General features: G+C 36.2%; 1 protein-coding gene across 1 annotated transcript in view; it reads left to right on the top strand.

Annotated features, from left to right (window-relative positions):
• Positions 1 to 25395, top strand: part of RECK (reversion inducing cysteine rich protein with kazal motifs) — a 109159-nt gene that overhangs the window by 60778 nt on the left and 22986 nt on the right. Inside the window, exons 11-16 of the mRNA XM_026678363.2 lie at positions 3484 to 3696; positions 5570 to 5706; positions 17541 to 17681; positions 19860 to 20048; positions 21346 to 21462; positions 23643 to 23814. Coding sequence (XP_026534148.1) covers positions 3484 to 3696; positions 5570 to 5706; positions 17541 to 17681; positions 19860 to 20048; positions 21346 to 21462; positions 23643 to 23814 — 969 coding nt within the window. The remainder of the gene's footprint in view (positions 1 to 3483; positions 3697 to 5569; positions 5707 to 17540; positions 17682 to 19859; positions 20049 to 21345; positions 21463 to 23642; positions 23815 to 25395) is intronic.

The following is a 25395-nucleotide window of genomic DNA, read 5'->3' as shown; positions in this document are numbered from 1 at the left end:
TCATCGCATATCTTGTAAAGACTCGATATACCTCATCTATTCCATCCATCATCTTTTCCTCTGTAATTTCCAACGCCTCCGCCAAAATTTCTATCATTATCGCAGCCAAGTTTTCTCCTTTTTCTTCTTCTATATTTTGAAATCTGAGATAGAATTCTGACCTCTCCATCTCCCACCTCAACATCCCACTTTTATCTTGTTCAACCACTGTTAATCTGCTATCAATATTTCCAATCTTCTCCTCTCTTTGTGCACCTTCTTCCTCAATTTTTGGAATCTCTCCTCATACTTCGTCATCATTTGTTGAATATTTTCAATTTTTCATCAGTCTTCCCTGTTCTTTCTTCAATATTCTCTATTCTTTGTTCAATGGCGTCTGATTTTATCTTGAGATCTTGGATTCCTTGCATAATCATCTGTAAAGTCACTTTTTCTTGTTCTTTATCTTGCTTCAACATTGTCTGAATCAGGCGTTGTCCAGCTGGTGGGGAGGCAGAGGTAGAAGTAGAAACGCCAGAAGATATGGGTTTTCTGCTCATTTTGATGCTTCAAGACCTTCAAATTCTTTTTAGCTTTTAATCCAACTGGTAGAATAGCCAATTATAATCCAAAATGGAAAAATCCAATAATAAAAAGCCCAATAAAAAAAGTAGAAAAAGAAGAAGAAAATCTTCAGGTTCTTCTAGACCCTAATCCAATTATGAAGTAGTCCAAATTGAAAAATGAAAAATAGAAAAATAGAAGGAAGCAAAAGAAAACCAACCCCCAAAAAATAATAATAATCTTCAATCCAATTGGGAAGTCTCAATAATAAAAAGAAAAGGCAGAGTGGTCCAAAAATATAAATGAAAAAAGCAGAAGGAATCCCAGTAAAAAAAAGGAGAAGAAAAGAAAAATAAAGAAAAAAAAATTCTGAGGCTATCCCTTTAAAATAAAAAGCAAAAATAAGAATATTACTAAAATTAAAGTTTACAAGGAGGCTGGTGAGTAAGGGTACACGACTGAAAAAAGATAACGAAAAAACAACAACACTGCACTCTATTTATTTGTCCGAGGCTCTTATTATGACTCTCTTCTCAACAAGCTTCAAGGCCAAGCCTCAAGTGTTGAAATATTGATAAGAGTCCAGGAGAACACCTGTAATAGCACGCTCTCCCTCTATCTTATCAAATTGTAATGTCCTTGAGAAGTAGTCTTTTCATAGTTCTTTTCCAGTTCAAATGAAATATTTTCAAGCCTCTAGTTGGCAGTGTTACAAAGTTTCTTAATCCACTCCCCCCCCCACCAGCCAAAAAAACATTTATTTATTTTTTAAATTAAGCAAAAAGAGAAAGTATTAACATATATATATAAAGAAAAAAAAGACAATAGCCAAAGGGAGCCTCTATCTTAAAAAAATCAAAAAGGAGCAAATATATATAAGAGAAAATTCAGTCCAGTTAACTATAATGTCACGCTGAAATTCCAAAAAAAAAAGTAAGAAATAGAAAAAAAATCCAAGCCTCAATTTGACATCTCTTTAAAAAACGCCGCTCATACAGTTTTTGTCAAAAAAAAAATCTCACAGATTTCTTCTTATATCCAGAGTGTCCTTTCAAAACTCAGCTAATTAGCAAAAAAAAAAAGTTTCTCACCCAGCCGACACACTTTCACTCTCAGCTCTTCCTTACCGGAGCTGTCCCGACTTCAGCAGCTATGGGGGCTGCCTCTCCGCCGCCAGCAATAGGACTTCTTCCGGATCGAACCAGGGACTTTGCGATGTCCCTGGGATCCAGGAAATGTGCCCTACACAATCACCGTCTCTACGGGACGGTTTAGGTCCGTTAGAACCGACCGGGGGCGAAAATATCAGCTGTGATCTTGGAGCCCCGAGATTACAGCTGTATCGCCGAAACTAAGCTCCGCCTTCTCCCGGGAGCAGAATTATTGTTGTAAGTTGTTACAGTAGTAATGAGACTGATGAGATGATTCTCATGATTGGCACAATATAGTAGAATGCAAGAGTAGCAGAGTTGGTATTCAGCAGGTTCTGACCAGTTCTGGAGAACCAGTAGCAGAAATTAGTAGTTTGGAGAACCGACAAATACCACCTCTGACTGGCCCTGCCCTCATCTATTCTCTGCCTCCCGAGTCCCAGCTGATCAGCTGGGCTTTCTTTTTTTGCCCTGCACAGGAAAATGGAGCTGGAAAGCAGGTTAGTGGGGTGGGGAAGGAATGGGATTTTGCAGTAACGTTCCCCTGCCACACCCACCAAGCCACGCCCACATAACAAGTAGTAAATTTTTTTGAATCCCACCACTGAAGAGTAGATTCAAGAGTAAGGGAGTGATTTTCCCCTTTATATAAGGGAAAAATATCCTTGCAAAGGAATTCAGAGCATGAAAATCCTATTGACATTATTTGGGTAAGAATATAAGGGCTGTTTTGGGAATATTTTCTATTATTTTGTATACCTAGATTAGGCTGGAGATATAGGTGAGGTCTTTCTGCATCACTTCAAAGTGGCATGGATATTAATAAAAATAATCTTCAAGGGTAGATTTTGATCAAACAAATCTATAAACCCTAAAATATTCCATATGGGTTTTTTTATAAGTTTATAATCTTTATATGTGCATTAACTTGAAGAACTATAGTAACATTGTATGAGTTTTTTTGTATATATGAATGATTTTCTGACTTCTATTTCCTTGATATTTACCTTCACCTTGCACCACATATTGTTATATAAAAACTACTACAGGTAGTCCTCTACTTACAACAGTTCATTTAGTGATACTTTGAAGTTACAGTGGCACTGAAAAAAGTGACTTAGATTTTTTTTTCCACACTTATTACTGTTGCAGCATCCCCATGGTCAAGTAATTTACAATTGGATGCTTGACAACTGGTTCATATTTATGCCAGTTGCAGGGTCCTGGGGTCATGTGACCATCTTTTGTGACACTCTGACAAGCAAAGTCAACGGGGAAGCCAGATTTATTTATAACTGGGTTACTATCATATCAACTGCAGTGATTCACTTAACGACTGAGGCAAGAAAGATTGTAAAATGGGGCAAAATTCACTTAACAGATGTTTCACTTAGCAGCATAAATTTTGGATTCGGTTGTGGTCGTAAGTTGAGGACCACTTGTATTTGATGAGGATTATAAAAAATGAACAGGATGTTATGGGGTCAATATTTTAAATTTAGCATTGGATTACAATAATTCTTTTTATGTAAAGCATGAAATCACCTTTGGGAAATTCTAAAGAAGAGATTAGGAATAGATGTTCACTGAGAAAATCTATTTATTTGGTTGCTAGAAGTTGAAAATGACATAATGGCACATAATCAATTCATAATACACATCAGTCTTTTTTTCTTATTTTAGGCAAAACCCAGTTTTTTATCTAAAGATGTACTTTATTATTATTTATTATCTATATCTAAAGATTTTGAAATTGTCGCCTTCTGTTTGCATGACTTTTTCATTGAAGGCCTACTGAACTCTTCAGGAGCTGCAATGCCCAGTCAGATCAAGGAGCTATGAATGATATGAGACTTTGGGAAAAAGGAAGCATTAAGATGCCTTTTATAAATATACCTGTACTTGATATTAAGAAATGCCAACCAGAAATGTGGAAGGCAGTTGCTTGTTCACTGCAAATTAAACCGTGTCATAGTAAATCTAGAGGAAGTATTATTTGCAAGTAAGTAGATTTTTAGCATTTAATAGCTACCTTCAGGCATTTTTCTTAATGTTAAAACTAGATAGCAAAAGAGGTTCCATGTACATCCATACCTTCAGCTGAAAAATGTAGAGGAAAATATGCTAATGTGTCATATCTCATAAAAGTCTGTGTTCATCTTCAGGCTAATGTAAGGGCAGCTGTCATTCAGAATTTTCAGCTGATTATGTGAAGATCTTGAGAGAGTGTTGGGGAAAACCACGGTGTGGTTCTTCATTCTCTTTTTTTCTTTAAACATTCAGATGATTACATGGAGAGGGTTAACTTTAGTAGGTTTTCAGTCGGATATGCATGTAGAAAAAAGAAAATTAAATGACAGTAGTATTTTAAAAATTATATTTTCAGTAACAAAATGAAGAAAGCATAAAGCAAAACTGAAATTAGAACTAATTAGCGCATTTCCAACAAACAAAGCTTTCACATTTTGTTCTAGAACTGATCCAAAATTATTCTTATTTAATAAAGTATGTTTTTACCACCAGTTAAAAAACATATACCAAGGGAAGCAACTATGTGATATATTTGGAAATTTAAACAATTGATTTCAAACATTTGTGCAAGTCAGAGTTATTAAACCAAGTTCAGGTTTGATTTGATTTTCAGATAAGATGGCTAGAAAATTACTTTTTTACAGATTATTATTTTTTTTACTAAATTGTGTATACCTAATGTATTATGTAATTGAATAGGGTCTAGTCAGGTTTTGCTGCGCAAATCCAAACCCCATGAAATTGTGGAGAGGAATAAATCTATAGACAATCATAATAATGTTCTATGCCACTGTTGGTGAACCTTTTCGGCACTGAGTGCCAAAATGGGAGTACACACACACACACACTGGAAATCAGAAGAGCAGCTCTCTGGTGCGCACGCACAGGAGTGCCGGAAACCGGCGCACGTGAAGTCCAGCTGACCGGCACCACATACATGCTGGGGAGCTGCTCTTGCAGTTTCTGGCGCTCCCACGCGCACAAAGACCAGCTGGCTGTGCATGCCGGAACTCAGAAGAGCAACAGGCAACGGCTAGCGTGCCCGGAGAAATGGCTCTACGTGCCACTTCTGGCACGCGTGCCATAGGCTTGCCATCATGGTTCTGTGCAATGTACATAAAATACTTTGGCTGAGCTTCTATTCTGCTTAGTGGTGAATTCCTCTCAGCATAATTTGTGGACAAATTCAAGAACGGTAAAGGACCCATAATCTGAGAGTTCATCCAAGATGTTTTTAATTGGAAAAATAGCAATACAAAAAGAACTGGCAGAATTTATACATATTTGTATTCAGAATGAGTTATTGGATCCCTCTGCCTTTATAATTTTCACCACAAGCCAAGATGGGCGGTAAATAAATCTAATAAGTAAAATAATTTTAATGAAGTTCCACATGTGATGTGATAATGCAAAGTACACTGCTTATGTAAGAGTTCAAGATTAATGCTATATCGTAATTTATTGTAGAATAAATAATTTAAGTTACTAAATGCATTAATAGTTTTTTAGGCAAACATAATTACACACCATATTATATAGGGCTGTGAAAATCTTCAGAAAGAGGTGCTTTGGAACACATAGAAAGGCCTACAAATTTGTTTTCTAACATTTAATTAGTTGTGTCTTTTTTCAGACTTGTGTGGCTGCTATGGAAGGATTTTTAAAAATTGTGTGATTCCATACTTTCCAAAACACCACTTTCACATGATTTACAGAGATCTAATATTACATATTGATATATGTTTGTAAAATTGTATGTTATTTTTATATGTGCACCTGTACTTTCTTTTTAGTTTCAAATACTGTGCACATATATAATGTGCAAACATTTTGTTTTATTGAAGGTCAGATTGTGTAGAAATTCTCAAAAAATGTGGAGACTTAAGCAAATTTCCTGAGGGACATATGGCTGAAAGCATCTGTGAACTTTTATCTCCAGCTGATGATTTGGAGACTTGCATACCTTTAGATACCTACCTTCGTAAGTACTGAAGAATAGGCCCAGTGAAACAACTTTAGAATTTAAAGCAGTTTATTTCTAGGCTTGACCAAAAAATGATGTGGACAAAAGCCTTGAGATAATTATAATTTATAATTATTTTATTGTCATTCAGTTTAATTGCCTTGTAATAATGCCATCTTTGTGATCACAGAATTGCTGGTCCTTCACAGTGGTCACACTTAGTTTTTTTAATTCCATGCAGACTTCTGATCTAAACATCTCAGAAGTAGTATTTTAATTGGCAGTCTTTCACCTTGTCTATATTGTACTTCCTTTTAAGTATAGTCATCATAATTTGTTCCTATTTTTTTGCAACAGTGATATTATGATTGGTTCTTTTTTCTGGAGCTTTTTAATGTTGCTTCTGTGTTTAGGTTTTCTAGACTATAGTATAATTTATTTATTTGGCAGACTCTTCCAAAATTTCTTCCACAAATTTTGATTTCCCAAGCATTCAGCACACTATTATTCCAACCTATTTTCTGTCTCGTACATTTCATGGCACCCATTACCACAGTAACTTATTTCTTTTAAGAGGGATGTATTCAAACTTCACTCTTGCTGGGAATTTCTGACTCTTAGGAATGTAACTGACATTATGATCCAAGATTTGGCTCATAGTTCATCTATAATATTAAGATAAACGTCACCCTCCTTTTCTGTTACAGTGATTATTTCTATTTTTCAAGTGCACAGCAATAAGGTCAAATTCATAGTGGTCTTGGAAGTGGAAATTGTCACCTTCTAACAGGTGACAGATATACAACATAGCTGGAAGGGATCTTTTGGTCAAACCCCTGCTCACGCAGGAGACCCTATACCGTGTACCAGAGGTGGGGAACGATGGTCCTTTTATGACTTGTGGGTTTCAATTCCCACAATTCCTGAGCCAATGCTGGTTCAGGAATTCTGGGAGTTGAGGTCGACAAGTCATAAAGAGGCGATTGTTCCCACCTCTGCCCTATACCATTCCAGACAATGGCTGTCCAATCTCTTCTTTAAAACCTCCAGTGATCAAGTAGAAGTGGTTCTTGACTTGCAACAATTCATTTAGTAACCCTTTCAGACTTGTATGGCAGCTATGGGAGGATTTTTAAAAATTGTGTGGTTCCATACATTCCAAAACACCTCTTTCATGTGATTTACAGAGACCTAATGTTACATATGTGAAGGTATTGATATTTGTTTGTAAAATTGTATGTTATTTTTATATGTGCACCTGTATGCTTTTCTTTTTAGTTTCAAAAACTGTGCGCATACATAATGTGCAAACATTTTGTTTTCTTGAAGATCAGATTGGGCCATGATGTATACTGTACTGTATCTCAATGCACTTTTTTAAAGGCTGGGGCTTCAAGCTCACGGTCATTGTTATCATCTTAATTTGACACTCTACTTCAGAGAGATGCCTTTGCATATGGGAGTATATATAGATAGTCATCTACTTATTATCATAATTGAGACCTGCATTTCTGTTGTAAAGTAGGGGTTATTAAGTGTGTCATGTCCAATTTTACAAGCTTTTTGCTACAGTTGACAAATCATTGCAATAGTTGTGAATCATGTGGTCATTAAATAAATTTGGATTTCCCCATTGACTTTACTTGCTAAAATCTGGCTGGAAAGGTTGCAAATGGCAATCACATGGCCCAGAGATGCTGCAACTGTTATAAATACAGTAAAACGGCTTTTTTTAATCAGATGCCCCTCAACTATTTTGGAAATAAAAGTTCAAGATTAGAGTTCATATTGATTAAAAAATGTAGGACCTGAAGACTTCTGTAGGAGGCACCAGGATGGGAAAGATTGATTTGAACAGTTACTAACTCATTCCTCCTTTTGTCTGGCAATTCTAACAATCTCTCATATATCTTTTTACTATTTTCAGTGAGCAGTTAAAACAGTGAGTAGTTTCGTTTATACAAACAAAGTTAATTATTTGTATAAAGGAAACCCTATTAACCTTAACTCTACTTCTAGTACTTCAATGTTGTTTTGGTTTTTGTTGTATAAGTGATGGAGGTTTTTTTTTTACAATATATCTATGTGGTTACTACCCATAAATGAAAATCAATTGTTGGATTTGCCTTCTTTAATTGTGACATCACCAAAACCTCATATAAACATTTAAACTAAATCTATAGTGATATAGGTTAAACTAAACCTATAGTGATAGCTCCATGCAGCTGTGATAGGACCAGAAGGCAAATTGAGAGTGTTGAGAAAAAATTTAGTGTCATCTTGTAGCTTTACTAGATAAATTTCAATGCAATACCCAACAAGTTTTATCAAATGATTGCACATTCATTGGCAAATCAGAAATTCAAAGTAATTCTAATCAGATCTGTATTATTGTATTGCATTGAGTAGTCAGTATTGCTCATACATAAATAAGGGGCAAGATCAGATGTGGGATTCAGCCAGTTTGGACTGGTTCAGGTGAACCGATTGTTAAGATTTTGTGCAGTTCACAGAACCGGTTAATTGCATCACTAGCTGGCCCTGCCCACAATGCCCCCCCCATCTTGCCTCACCCACCTTGGCTGGTGGCTAGAGACACGCCCACGCTGAACTACTCACTGGCTTCTTTGCTCGCTCGCTTGACCAGACCACGCAGCCCAGCTGATCTCTGTGCCTCACCTGCTTGCCTGCCTTTGCCGCAGCCTACCACGCTGGCCACAGAGCCCAGCTGATCTCTGCACCTTGTCCATTCTGCTCATCGCCCACAAAGATAAGGTGCTTCGCTGAAGGGTCACCTCGGGGTGGACACAGCAAGGCTTGGCCACCTTTTGGGCCTGGCTCTCCTTCCACCCACATGCCGCCCACTCACTCTAGTTGGAGGACATGCCAATTCCTGCCTCTGGCCTTCCCTGGAGCCTCCCCCCTTCATTCCACCTGCTTGCCCTTCACCTTGGGTTGGGGAATGCACAATTCCTGCCTTTCTAAAGGGACACCTCCCCATCACCACTCGCTTGCTCCTGCATGTTTCCACCACAGTGTCACCCTTTGCCGAATTGGCTTGCTTATCTCCACGGCATTTCCCCTTCTTCAGAGGATTTTTACTCACTCTCCCTGCTTCTTCCCTCACAACCACCTCTTTCTTCGTCCCACAACCTTACCTTCTTCCCATGACTGATGGCAAAGGGGAAGGCGAACCAGGGCTGAGCTGTCGCTGCTCGGATCCCTGCCTGAATTCTCTACAGCTGCTGGGCCTTGCCTACCATGGGATGGTGAGCGACCAGGGAATAGTGACTACACAGCCCAAATTGCCCCTCTGCCAGCTGCCCCTGCCTTCGCCCACCTGCCAGCCTCTGTGCTTCAACTGAGCACAGGCTGCTGCTGTGAGAATGGTGTGAACTGCATGCACTGGAAGGTAAGGCTGACGGTGGCGAAGGAAAATCCACTCCAGGCTTGATGCGTTCAGCTGAAGGGCTGCCTTGGTGTGGGGGGGGGAACACAGTGAGGCTCAGCTGCCTTTCAGGCCCAGCTTCGGCTTCCATGGGGCCTCTGGGTGGGAAGCCTGAGAGAAAATTCCTCCTCCAACGGCCACCCACTCACTCGTCTGCTGGCCGGGCTGGCCTGGAAGTGGAATGTCCTCTTGTCGCAGGCTGGCTTCAGGGCGTGAGGTGGATGGGAGGGTGAGTAGGCAGAGGCCTAGAGCAGGGCCCAAAAGGAGGCCGAGACTCGACGTGGCTTCCCCCCGAGGCAGTCTTTCAGCCGAGCGCAGCAAGCCTGGAGCGAATCTTCCTTCCTCATCATCAGCCTTACCTTCCAGTCCATGGACTCGCATTGTTCTCATAGTGGTGGCCCATGCTCAGCCAAAGTGTGCGGGCCAGTGGGCAAGGGAAGGGCAGGGGCAGCTGACAGAGGGGCGATACAAGCGGCATAGCCTCATACTCTCTGGTTGCCTCTCATCCCCCGCCCTCTGGCAGGTGAGGCCCAGCATTTGTGGAGAATCCAGGTGGGGAATGACATGGGGGGGAGCCGAGCGGCAACGGCTCAGCCCTGGCTCACTTTCCCCTCTGCCACCAGCCACAGGAGGAAGGTAAGGTTGCAGTCGCAGCCAACTGGGAAAGCCAAACCGCTGTCCAGCTCAGAGCTGCCAGTGGTGTGGGTGAAACTGCAGCACATGTCTCATTTGAAGTTCCCAGCCTTTTGTTTGAAAAATCTCCCAAATGAGGGAGTGGAGGAAGTCCCGCCCCTGGCCCTTTTGTTGGACCTGGAAGCCTTGCCTGATGGTCTTTCCAGGCAATATAGGGCTGGGTGTGATTGTCCCTTTGCACCCAGTCCCTGGGAGACTGGCCAGGAGCACCTTGCGGGCTTGAGCTAGACAGGCTTGCGAGGCGATGGTGGCTACCTGTGCTGGGATGAAGTCGGGACTGCCCAGGCGGCTTTAAAATTAAATGCTTCCTTTTCTTGCAAGTACGTACAAACATCACTAAAGGGAGAAATGATGAGTGAAGGAGAAGGGAAGTTCTGTAACCAGAAAAACTGAGAATGAAAACAATGTATTCAAGTTAAATTAGAAGTGGTTCTTTGTAAAGGATCCGTGAAAGTTTTGGAATATTGCAATAAGGCCCAAGGGAAAAAATATAGCAGAAAGATGTAATTAAAAGAGAAGAGAAAGAATGGTAAAACATCCACTAACTGGCTGCTTTGAAAATCCCTTTCAAATGTGTTTTCATTGACAATGGATTGGAAATATTTGCTTGACTATATGCTTTAATGTTCAAAAATAATCTATCAGTATAAGTAGAGATGTATTCTTCAAACTTTAGTGCATTTTGCAAAAACCATTGTAGTAAACTGAATGCCAATATAGAACATTTCTCATCAAAAATGCAATTTAATGGAGAGTAAAGTAACATTTTACACTTAGGCAACAAAAAAACCAAATACACAGGTATAGAATAGGTGGATCAACTGGGAGTATCTGTGAGACAGATCTGTTAGATGGAAACTTATCAAACAGATCCAACCTAGAAATAAGAAGAAATTTCCTGACAGCGAGAACAATGAATCAGGAATGGAATGCCTTCAGAAGTTGTGGGTATATCATCACTGGAGGTTTTTAAGAAAAAATCTGTCCATAATAGTATAGATCTCATGCCTGAGCAGGGGGGATGGAATAGAAAACCTCCCAGGCCCCTTCCAACTCTGTTATTCTTTATAAATATCTCCATTCAGTCTTACCAAGAGAATGGTGATAAACAATACTTGGAAATATATATCAGGTCTTGTGATAGCAAAATCTCATCTTATTGGCTAGTATCAAGGGGAATATGATTTTGAAAAAACTTTCTCTCTCACCATAACATGCAAAACAAGGCGAGAGTGTCTGGAAGGGACCAGGAAAGGAGCCCCTCGATGTGAATGATATCAAGTTGGCCACACCCACCCAGTCACATGACCACCCAGCCATGCCTACCCAGCAGTCATTAGAGCAGAGAAATTGTTGTTAAATTATTTGAATGCCACCACTGGGCAAGACTTACAATTTAAAACATCTTTAATAAGATAATACTTTGTAATAATAATAATAATAATAATAATAATAATAATAATAATAATAATAATAATAATAATAATAATAATAATAATAATAATAATAATAATTAATATGACTTAACAATAGTTGAAAAGAAAAAGGGTTGGTTCATTGACATTGCAATACCTGGTGATGCATGAATTGAAGACACGCAGCAAGAAAAAATCACAAAATATTGGGACTTACAAATTGAAGTTGAGCGACTTTGGAAAAAGAAATTGTCTGTTATCCCAATTGTAATTGGAGCCCTTGGAGCAATATCTAAAGGGCTTCCTCGCTATTTGGAAATTCTGAATTTATCAGACTTGAATACCCAGATTCTACAAAAAAACACCCATCCTACTTGGAACAGCTTATATCCTCCAACACTACCTTAACAGTTCCTAGGTCCTTGGTTAGGACTCGAGCTGTTGAGCTACCAATTAGCCCCAAAGGGTTTAAAGATTAAACAACAACAATAATAATATTTCATATAAATATTATTGTTATGCATAATAATTTTGTTACAGTGCAAAAATAAAAACAGCCAAAATCAGGTTTTACATTTGCAATATATTTCCTGTAAACATCAAAATAAGATTAATCTTTTTCTGTGGATTACTTTATTAATAATGGATATCTGGCATAACTAGTTAGTGGCTGAGAATTATCTTGGTGTTCTAGATCTGTGGATTGGGAAGGTGATGGGAATGGAAGGAGAGTCGAGCGAGGAGTTAATAGCTTAAATGTGCTTTCCTTCTTTTTCTTCATGTGTTTCATAACACTTCCAAGATTTCATGTATTTTCCAGTATAACTTTCCAAATGTTCTGCATTTGGATTCCTAATTTTGACAAATTTTTATTAATCTTCAGGAAACATCAAACCGTCAGCCAAGTTTTCACACTGAACTTTTTGGACTGAGAAACTCCTTCTCCTTCTTACAATCCCTTCCATTTCTTATTTCAGTTCAATTAAATCTTCATTTGAAAACTCTCACTCAGTTATGATATCTCTTTTTTTCACATCTTCATCTTCAAATGTAAATCAAGAAATTTGTGAATGTCAAAAACTTCAGTATGGATGAACCAAAAGTATTGACAAAAATAGGTCAACAGGATGGGGAAAATTAGATCAGAAAATAAAGGATTTGAGACTTTGGTAATTGGAACTGAAATTGGAAGTTATGAAAGTAAATATTAAAAAACTAAATAGGAAGGATAGGAAGTTTTGAGAATTGTATTTCAGATTGTTTGTGTCTTTGATATATATGGTTATGTTTGGTTATATGGTTATAATGGCTTATGTTGTATAATTTTAGTGTTAATTTCAAAGACAAAAATATTGGTTTGAAGAATAGAGGATATAGAAACAGTCTCTTTTTGAGAAAACAGGACAGAATTTAAGGGTTTCAAATTACTATAGTTGGTAGCATAATCAGCTAAATATTTATATTGGATTTGACATTTTTATCCACTTATCAAGGATTTTATCTACTTAACAAATCTAACTACCTTTTGCAATTGACTATGATTTTATCAACACTGAATATGTTCAAGTGATGCTCTAATTATTTGGGATTGCACACAAGGAACCTGCACTATTTTGAAAGCTTTGCTTTCTTTTGCCACATTCTATTTCAATTTTCAGGTCTTTCTATTTTGTGATTGCCTGTATTCTTCTTTAGAGTAAAATTGCTCACTCATAGAGTTGCTTCCAGGTCCCTTATTCTTGATTGTTCCCTTCTGAACATCCTCCAGTTTGAGGCATCCATGTTAAGATATAACATCTCTGCAAATTGCTGTAAAATTTAAAAAGCAAATACAAAATTAAATAATATACTCATGGGAAACAACTGAGACAGAACTAAAATTCATATTAGGAACTGAGGTTTGATTATGGTTACAAATGGGCACTAGAGGAAACTAAAGAACTGGCACAAAAAAGTTAAAATGGCTAAGCTGGGTATAACTTATTTCTTAAAGAGTTTTTTGATAACTGGGCTAAGATATTAACAACTAATATTTCAGAAAGGTACAGATTTCAATTAATAAATCTTTAGAAGGTTTTGAGATAATCTTTTACCTAAACATAAACATTTTAGAGTTTGAAAGCATGGATGATAACAAAATTGAGATTATCACAATAAAAATACAAGAGAGAGGGAGGGAGAGAGAGAGAAAAGAAACAAATCAAGAAAAGCATTTGTATATGGAACAGCCATGACAAGAAATTCTGGACAATGCCTTTTTTATGAAAGTTACAAAATATTAGAAAACAGGCATAGAATAAAGGAAAAAAACTTTAAAGATTTCTCTTGAATGATCAAAATTAATGAAAGTTCAAATCCTGTGATGCCATTGGAAGGATTTAAAGGTAAAACTTGTGAACTAGAAAAACAAGGAACATAAATTTGGACTATTTTATTAGGGATCAATTATTTGTTTAATATTTCTTATAACCCAGGACTGAAAAGTTGACAATTTCTGAATTGTGTTTGGATAAAGTTAGACTTTTTATTTGTGACTTTAAAAGAAAGTGAAAAATTATGTATTTATTTATTTTTTATTTTATTTATTTATTTTTGTCAATTGCTTACAAGATAATAGGTATAAGTAAAAACATAGTTATGAATACATGGATACATATAAGAAAAATAAAAAATAAAAGAAACAATAGGACAGGGCTAGTAGGCACGTTGGTGCGCTTATGCACACAGACCTCTTAGGAAAGGGGTGAGGTCAATAGTAGACAGTCTAAGGTTAAAGTTTTGGGGATTTGGGGAAGAAACCACAGAGTCATGTAGAGTATTCCAGACATTGACCACTCTGTTGCTGAAGTTGTATTTCCTGCAATCAAGTTTGGTGAGATTAACCTTGAGTTTGTATCTATTGTTTGCTCTTGTGTTGTTATGGTTGAAGCTGAAGTATTCATTGACAGGTAGGACATTGCAATGTATGATTTTATATACTATACTTAGATCGGACCGAAGGCGGCATAGTTGTAGGTTTTCTAGGTCTAGAATTTCGAGTTTGGTGGCATAAGATATTCTGCAACGAGTAGAGGAGTGGAGAACTCTTCTTGTGAAATATTTCTGGACTTTCTCAACTGTGTTAATATCAGATACGTAATGTGGGTTCCAGGCTGATGAGCTGTATTGGTCTAGCAAATGTTTTGCATGCTCTAGTTATTAGTGTAATATTACCAGAGAAAAAGCTATGTAAGATTAGGTTAACAACTCTTAACGCCTTTTTGGCTATTTAGTTACAGTGGGCTCTAGCACTTAGATCATTAGAGATGAGTACTCCAAGATCCTTGACAGAGTTTGGATCATCAACAAGGTCTTGACTATTCAGGTTATGTTAGCTAATGCTCAGTGTGATGAGGGTTGGAAGTCACTTCTTTATTATTGACTTTGTTGCCTTTTTCTTTTCTTTTTCTTGTGAACTTATTTTTCTTGTTGTTTCATTCTATTAGTTTTTACCATGTTTATGAAAAACCGAAATAAAATTAACACAAAACATTAAGAGTTTGACAGTAAAGACGATAAAGACAATGACTGATGAAATAAACTACGGGAAAAGTAATTTAAGAGATTTAAAAATGGAATTGGATAACCTAGAAGATATTTTTGAAAGGGAGATAGGAGTTTGGGTGGATACTCTGGAGACTTGGCAGCCTAGGAAGATAGAGATGGGATAAGTATTCAGTCTGAATGGTGAAGATACAGATGTTGATAGAGACAAAGATCCAAGAGAGGAGTATGGGAGGCAAGCCAAAAAACGAATAAGAATTGAAGTATTAAAACAGACAAGAGATTATTATTACCTTTATTGTCAGACAACATGTGTACAATGAGATTGGCTGAGCTTCCCTTCATGCACACACCCCAACACAACTCACAATGAGGACAGAAGTCCCTAACCCAGCCCCAATCTTATTATACTATGTGACCTGTTGCTCAACCCGCAAGTCTATCATACTATGTTGACATGAAGTTATTTTCCGTTCAGAAGTCTACCCACGGGTAGAAACTGTTCTTCAGCCTGTTGGTGCGGCTGGCTATGCTTCTATATCTCCTACCCGATGGTAGGAGAGTGAAGAAGTGCTGACTGGGGTATGAGTCAGTGGTGGGATTCAAAAAAATTTACGACCGGTTCTGTGGCGTGACTTGGTGGGCGTGGCAGGGGAAGGATACTGTAAAATCTCCAGTCAGAGGTGGTATTTGCCGGTTTTCCGAACTACTCAAAATTTCCGTTACCGGTTCTCCAGAACTGGTCAGAATCTGCTGAATACTACCTCTAGTGTGAGTCATCCCTGAGAATTTTCCTCACTCTTCTGAGGCAGCTAGCCCTAGCAATGATGGACAGAAAGGAATTATTATATATATATTTCTTTTTTTCTAATATGATAATGGCCTGATTAGAAATTTGAATAGAGGTAGAAATAAGAATACACACCTTTATATGAATCAGTAGTTAGATGGAAAGATTGGAGGTTGAAAGATGATATTATTATGTATGCTTAAATAATAGAAAGACTACTTGAATCGCGTATTGTATTGTGACTTTGAACAACCAAATAATGAAGGACTGTATCTTAATATAAACATGTGTTTATATTAATACTAATATTATACTAGGATTAGCAATGGTGACCTGATTAGAAGCTAGAATAGAGGTAGAAATAAGAAATAGGGGAAATATTAACAGATATAAAAATAACAGAATATAAGTAATAATTTATGGAAAAGATCAGAGGTTGAAAGATGGTATTACTATGTATGCTTATAATATCATTGGCATTAAAATGGAACATTGAAATATTGAATAACTACACTAAAAAAACCATGTATATTAATACTAGGATTATATAAGTTTGATTAATATAAAAACTATTATGGTTATCATTAATGCTGTTTGTATCAAAATGAATTACTCCCAGAGGCTACACTGTTCATGTATTGATATTGAAGTATACTTAAAAATAAAAATCCAATAAAACTTGGGGGGGAAAAACCCTAAGAGTTTAGGAAGAGTCTATGGATGGAAATCCTAAAGGGGAAAACAACTAAAGATACTTGGGAAAATTTGAAAAATGAAATTATAAAAGCTCAATCTAGCATAGTACCACAGATAAAGAAAACAGGAGATGTCAAACAAAACCAGCAAGATAGCATAAAGAATCTCTGACAAACTGAGAAAAAGGGGACAAGTATTAAAAAGTGGAAAGAGGGGCAATAAAACAACACCAGCAAAATGTCTAAATCAGCAATGACAAAGGCAGGAATGCTAAGGCTGTGAACTAAGACTTGTAACAAATGCTAAAAGTATTTTTTACAAGTTTAAATATGTAAGAAACAAGAAAAAATTCAAGAAAACAATTGATCTAATGGGAGAATATGGCAAAGAGGTTACAGGCACCAAGGAGATAGCAGAATTATATAATACCCGAACCAAGCCGAACACCATATATATATATATATATATTTGTTTTCTTAAGTTTTCGGTACTTACATGTATGGTGTTCGGCTTAGTTCGGGTATTTTCCCACGTCATTGTAGTTCTTTTAAAGTTGTAGCAACGTTTCAGCAGAATCTCATCTGCCATCATCAGGCAGTAAGCAATACAGAAGCCTGATGATGGCAGATGAGATTCTGCTGAAACGTTGCTACAACTTTAAAAGCACCACTACTATGACGTGGGAAAATACCCGAACAAAGCTGAAGGCCATATATATATATATAGGACCTTGGACACAGATCTTTTCTGCTTTGTGAAACATCATTCCCCTTGAGATGAGGCTATCCGCATCCTTGGTAATCTTCTGAATATTGCTCAAAACATGACTGTATCAACAGGCTTGAGGATCTCAGGGAAATGATGAATCAATGCGATGGCTATATTGTCTGTTATACCTGAAGATGTTGTTTTATTGTCTTTTAATAATACTGCTTTTTAAAAAAAATATGGAATATTTTTAATGTTTCTTTTTACTGGTTTCTTTTTAATATATGCTGCCCAGAATGGGATGGACAGCCACAAAAATATGATTGATTGATTGATTAATTAATTAATTAATTAATGATAAATATAACCCCATTTGATAAGCACTTCAGAACATAACCTGGTTTAGATTGAAAAGTTGTTTCTTTAAAAAAATTGCTGATTTTTTTTTTCTTTTAATAATGTGCACATTTTCACTTACTGAATAAAAATTATATATTAGCCTAAAAAATTAATACGAAGACAGTATTGATGTTCCCTACTTTTTGTTTGTTTTTTTCAGGTCCAAGTACATTGGATAATATTGTAGAAGATGTTACACATCCCTGTAACCCAAATCCCTGTGCTGCAAATCAGTTGTGTGAAGTAAACAGAAAGGGATGTCAGCCTCTTGAACCTTGTCTTCCCTATTTTTGTATTCAGGGTAAGCCTTTTTAAAGGCTAAATAAATGCCATAGGATTCCTAATAACTTAACACTTGCCTTTCTTTGAAAATATTCTTTCTTCAAGGACACTGCAATTACAAAATATAATTTCACTTTACACTAAAACTGGAAGGGGAGGGTGATGAATCTGTAGAAACTTTAGAATCTAATCCCAAGCAGAAACCCCAAGATAAACAATCAAACAAGGAGATAGGGAGTGCTGAGAAGTAAGAAGAACTCAAATATAAAATAGGAGATGAAGTAAATGCAGCTTCAGCATAAACAGCTTGGATCAGGGCTATCTTAACATAGGCCTGACGGGCACTTGACCTTGGGCCCCACAAACATAGGGACCCCATACTTATCTATGTATGTTAACCCTTCAATGCACCTTGTATCATATAAATACAGCAACATATTTATTATAATTTACTGCATTTTAAAATTAATACTAACATGCAAATATGTGTTTAATTTTATCAACCATTTACATTTTTATTCCTGTGAGTAGTTGTCATAGGGGCACCAGTACACTGCGTGGGGCTCATAATAGCAATAGCACTTAGACTTATATGCCACTTTATAGTGCTTTACTGCCCTCTATGCGGTTTACAGAGTCAGCATATTTCCCCCAACAAAATAATAATAATAACAACAACAACAATAATCATAATCATAATAATAGCTGACCAAAAGCTTACTTGGAATTGGCTAAAATCAGGAATACTGAAAAAAGAAACTGAAGGCTTTATTTTTGCTGCTCAAGAACAAGCCTTAGCCACAAATTGCATGAAGGCAAAGATTCAGCATGTCACCACCAACAGCAAATGCTGCTTCTATAATGAGAAAGATGAAACAGTTGACCATATAATCAGTGGATGCAACAAACTTTTACAAACCGACTACTTGGAACACCATAACCGAGTTGCTAAAATCATTCACTGGAAACTATGCCAAAAGGTTGGATTTGAGTATAGTAACAACTACTGGAAACATCAGGTTGAGAAGGTTCTGGAAAATGAAAAAGTCAAGATCTTGTGGGACTTCAGAATTCAGACAGATAGGCATTTGGCCCACAGCACGCCTGACGTAACAATAGTTGAGAAGAAAAGGGTTTGGTTCATTGACATTGCAATACCTGGTGATGCACTAATTGTAGACATGCAACAAGGAAAAAAATCACAAAGTATCATGACTTACAAATTGAAGTTGAGCGACTTTGGAAAAAGAAATCGTATGTTATCCCAATTGTAATTGGAGCCCTTGGAGCAATACCTAAAAGGCTACCTCGCTATTTGGAAATCCTGAATTTATCAGACTTGAATGTCCTGATTCTACAAAAAACCACCTTACTTGGAACAGCTTATATCCTCCGACGCTACCTGAACAGTTCCTAGGTCCTTGGGTAGGACTTGAGCTGTTGAGCTACCGACCAGCCCCAAAGGATGTGAATCTTACCAAAGATTAACCAACAACAACAACAACAATAATAATAATGTAATAATAATAATGCTGTTAAGAGGGCCCTATTATATATTAATGCTCAAAGTATGAAAAACAAACTTGAAGTTCTAGTATACGAGGGCAAGTACAATATTGTTGCTATTAGTGAAACTTGGTGGAATAAAATTAATGACTGCAGTGTATTGCTGGGAGAATATAAATTGTTCAAAAGAAACAGACCTAACAAAAATATATATGAATGAGATATAAAATATGATAATGTGATTGTAATATAAGTAATGGCAACTATCAAAACTTTACAAAGATGATACTGAATTTGCAGTGAGGAAATATCAGAATGAGATACAGAATTACTGAAATTCCCACACTGGAATAATGGGTTGAAAAAAATGTCAGAATTCATAAAAATGGAAAATAGATGTTTGATCAGAGAAAAAAACAACAAAAACTTTTCTCAGACTGGAAATTTTTATGGCCTTTTTGCTGAAAGAAGAAAAAATTGAAATGATGATTTATAGATCTGAAGATGATCTTGCTATGAATATGTCTCTATTATTTAAGTGTAATGTTCCATGTGCCTGAGTAAACTGTAATCAATGAAAGTATAAACTGTTTCTTAAATTTTAAGAGGTTACAATATATTTTTGTAATGTATTTATTCCTCCTAGAATTCATAGCTCACTAACACTTCTCTTTTCTGCACATTAACATAGGCTGCAAATTGGGTGAAGCCTCTGATTTTATTGTCCGTCAAGGTACACTCATCCAAGTACCATCTTCTGTTGGAGATGTCGGTTGCTATAAAATCTGCACATGTGGCCAGAATGGTTTGTTAGAAAACTGTATGGAAATGCATTGTATTGATCTCCAAAAGTCATGCATTGTTGGAGGGCAAAGAAAAAGTAAGCACTTGTACATGGGGTTGTTTTTATATCAAGGTTTAAAAATTTTGCAGATTACAAAACTAATTCTAATTGAAACAATGATCTCCTGTCTATTTTTCACAAATTTTCTATGTAAACAAATATTTGTTGTATGTATCATTCAGTTTTGCTGACATTATTTTCTACCAATTTGTTTATTTTTTGCAGAATTCTATAATACAGCTAGTCCTCGACTTACAGCAGTTCTTTTAGGGATCATTTAAAGTAACAATGGCACTGAAAAAAGTGACTTGTGACCACTTTTCCCACTTATTACTGTTCCACTATCCCCATAGTCACTTAATGCTTGACAACTGGTTCATATTTATGCCAGTTACATTGTCCCGGAGTCATGTGACCATCTTTTGTGACTTAACAAGCAAAGTCATTGGGGAAGCCAGACTTAATAACCGTGTTATTAATTTAACAACTGCAGTCATTCAATTAACAAATGTGGGAAGAAAAATGTTAAAATGGGACAAAACTCACTTAACAAATTTCTCACTTAGGCAACATAGATTCTGGGCTCAATTGTGGTCATAAGTCAGTGACTTATGAACAAGACCTGTACCCAAGATAGTGTCTTCCAGGACTCATTGTTTAAGTGGAGTCTTGTCTCTACCCCTCAGTGTGACTGTGGAGCTCCTTGACAAAATATCTGTCACATTATGTCCGAATGTGCATCAAGAGTTTATACTAGTCCAATGTCTGATTTTTTTCAACATAGACTACCCTGTCCTTGAATGACTGGGTGTACTGTAACATTTGAACCAGTATAAGTCCATGTATTTGACATACATTAAATAAATAAATAAGTCAGTGACTGCCTCTATTTCTATAGTATGTAAATGATGTGTGGACTGATTTCATTTAAGCAAATGGAAGGTGTTAAAGTTAATCTAAATTGCAGTAAAATAAATCTTAGTAAATAAATCATATTAAAAATTTCAATCAAAATGATAATCAGTTAAATCTAGATAAAGCATGAGATTTTTTTAAAAAATTTAGCTGCTAATCTGGAAACCCAATTATAATTCCATCCTGAATCATTTAAGCACTTTGGGTTAGGCTGGTCACACCCTGTTGGTATGGTAGAATTACTGTGAAAAAAATGAGAAAATGCTATCTACACGACTGTGAACTCCTAGAGAAAACATAGGGTATACATTGAATAAATTTTTTGGCTGCAAGGGCAGTATTTCATACTAATGTTGCATATATTTAAGTAGTTACATTTTAAATCCAGTACATAGTAATATATTTCTTTCATTTTAAGGCCATGGAACATCTTTTAATATAGACTGCAATGTCTGTTCATGTTTTTCTGGGAATTTGATATGCTCCACTCGTCAGTGTCTCAATGAATTAAGTTCAGATGATGAACTATTTACAGGTAGTGTTTTTAAATTTTAAGAAATGTTTAAATTTTAAGAAATGGTTTTCTGTGATGATACCTTGCCTAGATCTTTCATGTGACAACTCTTTATAGTCTGTTTGCCTTTCGATTTATTTAGATTGCTGATACTGAAGCAAATGGTTTGGGTTATATTACAGATTGAATACAACATAAGAGTTAATTGAAATTCAAAACACACAGTTCAAGATGTGGGGAGGGAGAATGTACGAACGTTAGGAAGCTGTTATGTATTTTTAAAAATTGGTTTAAAAAGATTTATACCACTTGATATTATTTTATATATAAATATAAAAATAAAAATTTATATATAAATATAAAATATATATATTTTATTTTATTTATTTTATTTTATATTTTCTCAAAAGAAAGACAATGCTGTATTTAAAATGGAAAGATTGGGCAGAAAAGCAGTTGTTTATACAAATAAAACTTTTGTACACAGTCCATCTTCCTCATATTTAAAAAGTAGTGTTTCCACTGAAATCAGTATTATAGATTTTTTCTCCATTGATAAATATAACATGTCCACATATGTTTGTGTACATTTGTATATTTATACATGCTGGCCAGGGCTTCACTTCAAAAAAAAGAGAAGAATGAAAATTAATATTACTTAAATTAAAATTCATTTCCTGCTAAATACACATGGTGTAAATTAAATGATCCTCACTTACAGTTGTAGATCAAAATAATTCTCTTTCCTCACAAACTATTGTTTTGTGTTCTCACACATATAATCACACAGAAAAATAATTTTTTTTTGCCTGCAACAAAAGTTTTTTTGCCTGCAACAAAATCTATCTGTCCTTACTCTGTGGCAGGTTTCCTTGAGGTCAGTATGCACAGGTTGATTTTGTTTCAGGGATGGATCTATTTAATTTATATACCTTCCATAAATAATGATAGATGTAAAACCTTGAAAAATTGACTTGTTTTTTTCCTCCTGTTAGCAAAAATTGAATGGTTCAGGGCAGACTTTTATGCTAGGCTACAAATATAAGAAATTTTTTCTTTCTTACTCTGTAGCAGGTTTAATAGAATCAAGTAGCTGTTGTTTCCACATATGTATGATTAGTTTCTAGACTTCATCAATTGAGTATTTTCATTTTCAGAGTCCTCAATACAGAAATAAAGGAATCTTCCATTGTAGCTCTATCCTCTCTTTATATGAAAGATAAGTAGAAGCAGGGCTAATACACACATCCCATCCTACTTGAAACTTTCTGTTTCAGCCAAGTACTTTCATTATTTGCACACAGTCCTTTATATTCATACAGTAGTCCTCGACTTACAACAGGCTGTTTAGTGACCATTTGATGTTATGAAAGTTACTTGAGATTTGATTTCAAAGTAATGGTGGCTGCAGCATCTCTGCAACCTTTCACTTTTATGACCAGTGCTGCCACTTACCTGTCGCATCCTACTGGGTCCCTGCAACCTGTACCACCCAGTGCAGATCAAGTGGCTCTAATGGACGCAAATCTTACAAGCCTCCAGCTTCTTTCCCACCCAGCAAGCAAGAGGAGATCAGGGTATATGAAGTTTCTAAACTCGAACAGGGAAGGGGAGATCAGAGTAAATGGAATTTACAAACTCTGGCAAGGATGGGGAGATCAGGACAAATAGAGTTTGTAATCCTCCAGTCAACAAGAAGGGAACCCACCCACGGACTTCCAGGCCTTAAGCCTGCTCCAGGAAATCCCCATCTTACCTTTCTGTTTTTGCAGCTTCTGAGAAAGGCACCTGACCCAATACAGGATCAGTTTCTTACAGACTCATGTCAAACTATTTAGCAATAGTTCTATTCTCGTGATACTATAGAGGTTTTTTTTAAAAAAAGAGGTGCCATAAACTGCAAAAACAAATGAAGCCTTCTTAAAAAATGGAGCATCTTAGAGATTGCTTTGCCTAATGAATGTCATGCATGTGACTATAATGGACAGGCTCCATTACAATTGTATTGTGAGGACTACCTGTATATTCATTCAACAGTGTCTACCTCTGTTATCATATTTTATCTAGTGTAAGATAATCCTTCCCTTAGATAATTATTTAAAGGACAAACACCTCATCCTCCTTCAGAGAAAAATAGTGAATGAATTTCTATAGCTGATGTAGATATAGTCAACATCCTAACCAAGGTTTGACTTTTTCAGGTCTGCCATGTAACTGCGCTGATCAGTTTGTCCCAGTATGTGGGCAGAATGGACGTACATATCCAAGTGCATGTATAGCACGTTGTGTTGGGCTACATGATAATCAGTTTGAATTTGGGTCCTGCATTTCTAAGGATCCTTGCAACTCTAATCCCTGCCCCAAAAATCAGAGGTAAACATTTAAGAAAATCTATGGAAATTATTTTGCTAGACCAGTTAACTTTTATGAAAAATAAGTTTTATCTTAATTCTGGTTTATTGTTAACAGAAACACATGAATTGTAGTAGTTTATATAATAGATATCAGTGTTATATTAATTATTACAAATATTTTATATCATTAATGTGTATTATTAAAACTTGAACTTTGAAAGAAAGATTCATGAAAATTTGATATTTAAATCCATGCTTTAATTAAAATGAAAAAAACTTTTAAAAGTTCTTAAACATAGCATATGCTTTGCTTTCATGAGTTTAAAGACTTGGAAATCAGGATTAAAAAGCCATTTCTTATAGAATGAATCTCTGGTCAAAGATCCAATTGTCTTCTTTAGTTTGACATTGTAGATAGCTTTTCTGTAGAAACTTTATTAAAAAGGAATCAATTTAAGTCATAATCTATTCCAACTCTTCCAGTATCTAATCACTATACCAATTGGATGAAAGATATTATTAAAGTTCAGTTATCTAGATAGTACCCTAATGTCAAATTCAACAACTGAACTCCCAACAACCCTGTCCTGACAACCTGAGAATCACTTTATGTTCTGGTTTAGGTATCCCAATCAATTACAGTAGAAACTCCAGATAAAATTAGGAAACAATCAAGAGTAGAATATTTTACCCCTGAGCAAAGTGTTGAGAGGCTAGGGAAGATCAAAAGTAGGGCTGTCAAACTCCCATAAATGTACTCGATAATCCCATTTGTTCCTTTGTAACTCCCCATATTTATGTACAGACATATAAATTTTCGTGATCCACAGTATGAAATGGAAAAATAAACAAAACTTCTCATTAATTTATGGGTTATAAGAGCCAGTTTGGTCTAGTGATTAAAACATGGGCTTGAAACTGGGAGACCATGAGTTCTAATCCTGCCTTAGCCGTGAAAGCCAGCTGGGTCTTCGTGGGCCAGTCACTGTCTCTCAGCTCAGCCCACCTCACAGGGCTAAATCTTACTTTCCCCCTTCCCTATGTTGAGCCACAGAACTGTTTCCCTACTTTTGTATTCCTCTGATGCAGCAATCATTTCCTTATCACAAGGAGGCCTGACAGTTTCCATATTCTGACCTATAACAACAGAAAGAAAATCTTGTAAAATTAATGGCTTTGGTGTTGATCAAGTTATAATTAAAATACTTACTGTCTCTTTTCAAACTTCAGATGTGTTTCAGCAGCTTCATAAGAATATGGTTCACCATTGAGTGCCTGGCTTGAAACTTACCTGTTCTTCTCTGAATAGGCCTTTGGTTTCAATTTATTCAGAAAATGTTGGATGTAGGTGTTTTGCATGCAATTTGCTTCTCACCATCAAAAGGCTGATTGGTCTCTAGTCAGCTGGATCCCTTATAAATAGGGATTATAATCATCAATCACCCATCTTTAGGGTTATGTCCTATTAAATCAATATTTGTGAAATGCAAGGTAAGAAAATCTGCTTACTTTGTGCAATTCTGTTTGAGTGATTCAGAGAAAATGCAACCCCTACTACTTTAAGGGATTCAGTCAGCTTAGCAGCTTTAGAGAGAAAGAC

The sequence above is a fragment of the Notechis scutatus genome, chromosome Z, assembly GCF_049901735.1.
Source record: "Notechis scutatus isolate UNSWTSFEM ecotype Mainland chromosome Z, rNotScu1.2, whole genome shotgun sequence".
In the NCBI taxonomy this organism is placed as follows: Eukaryota; Metazoa; Chordata; class Lepidosauria; order Squamata; family Elapidae; genus Notechis; species Notechis scutatus.
The sequence above is the reverse complement of the archived record's forward strand: the minus strand, read 5'-3'. Positions and strand labels throughout refer to the sequence as shown.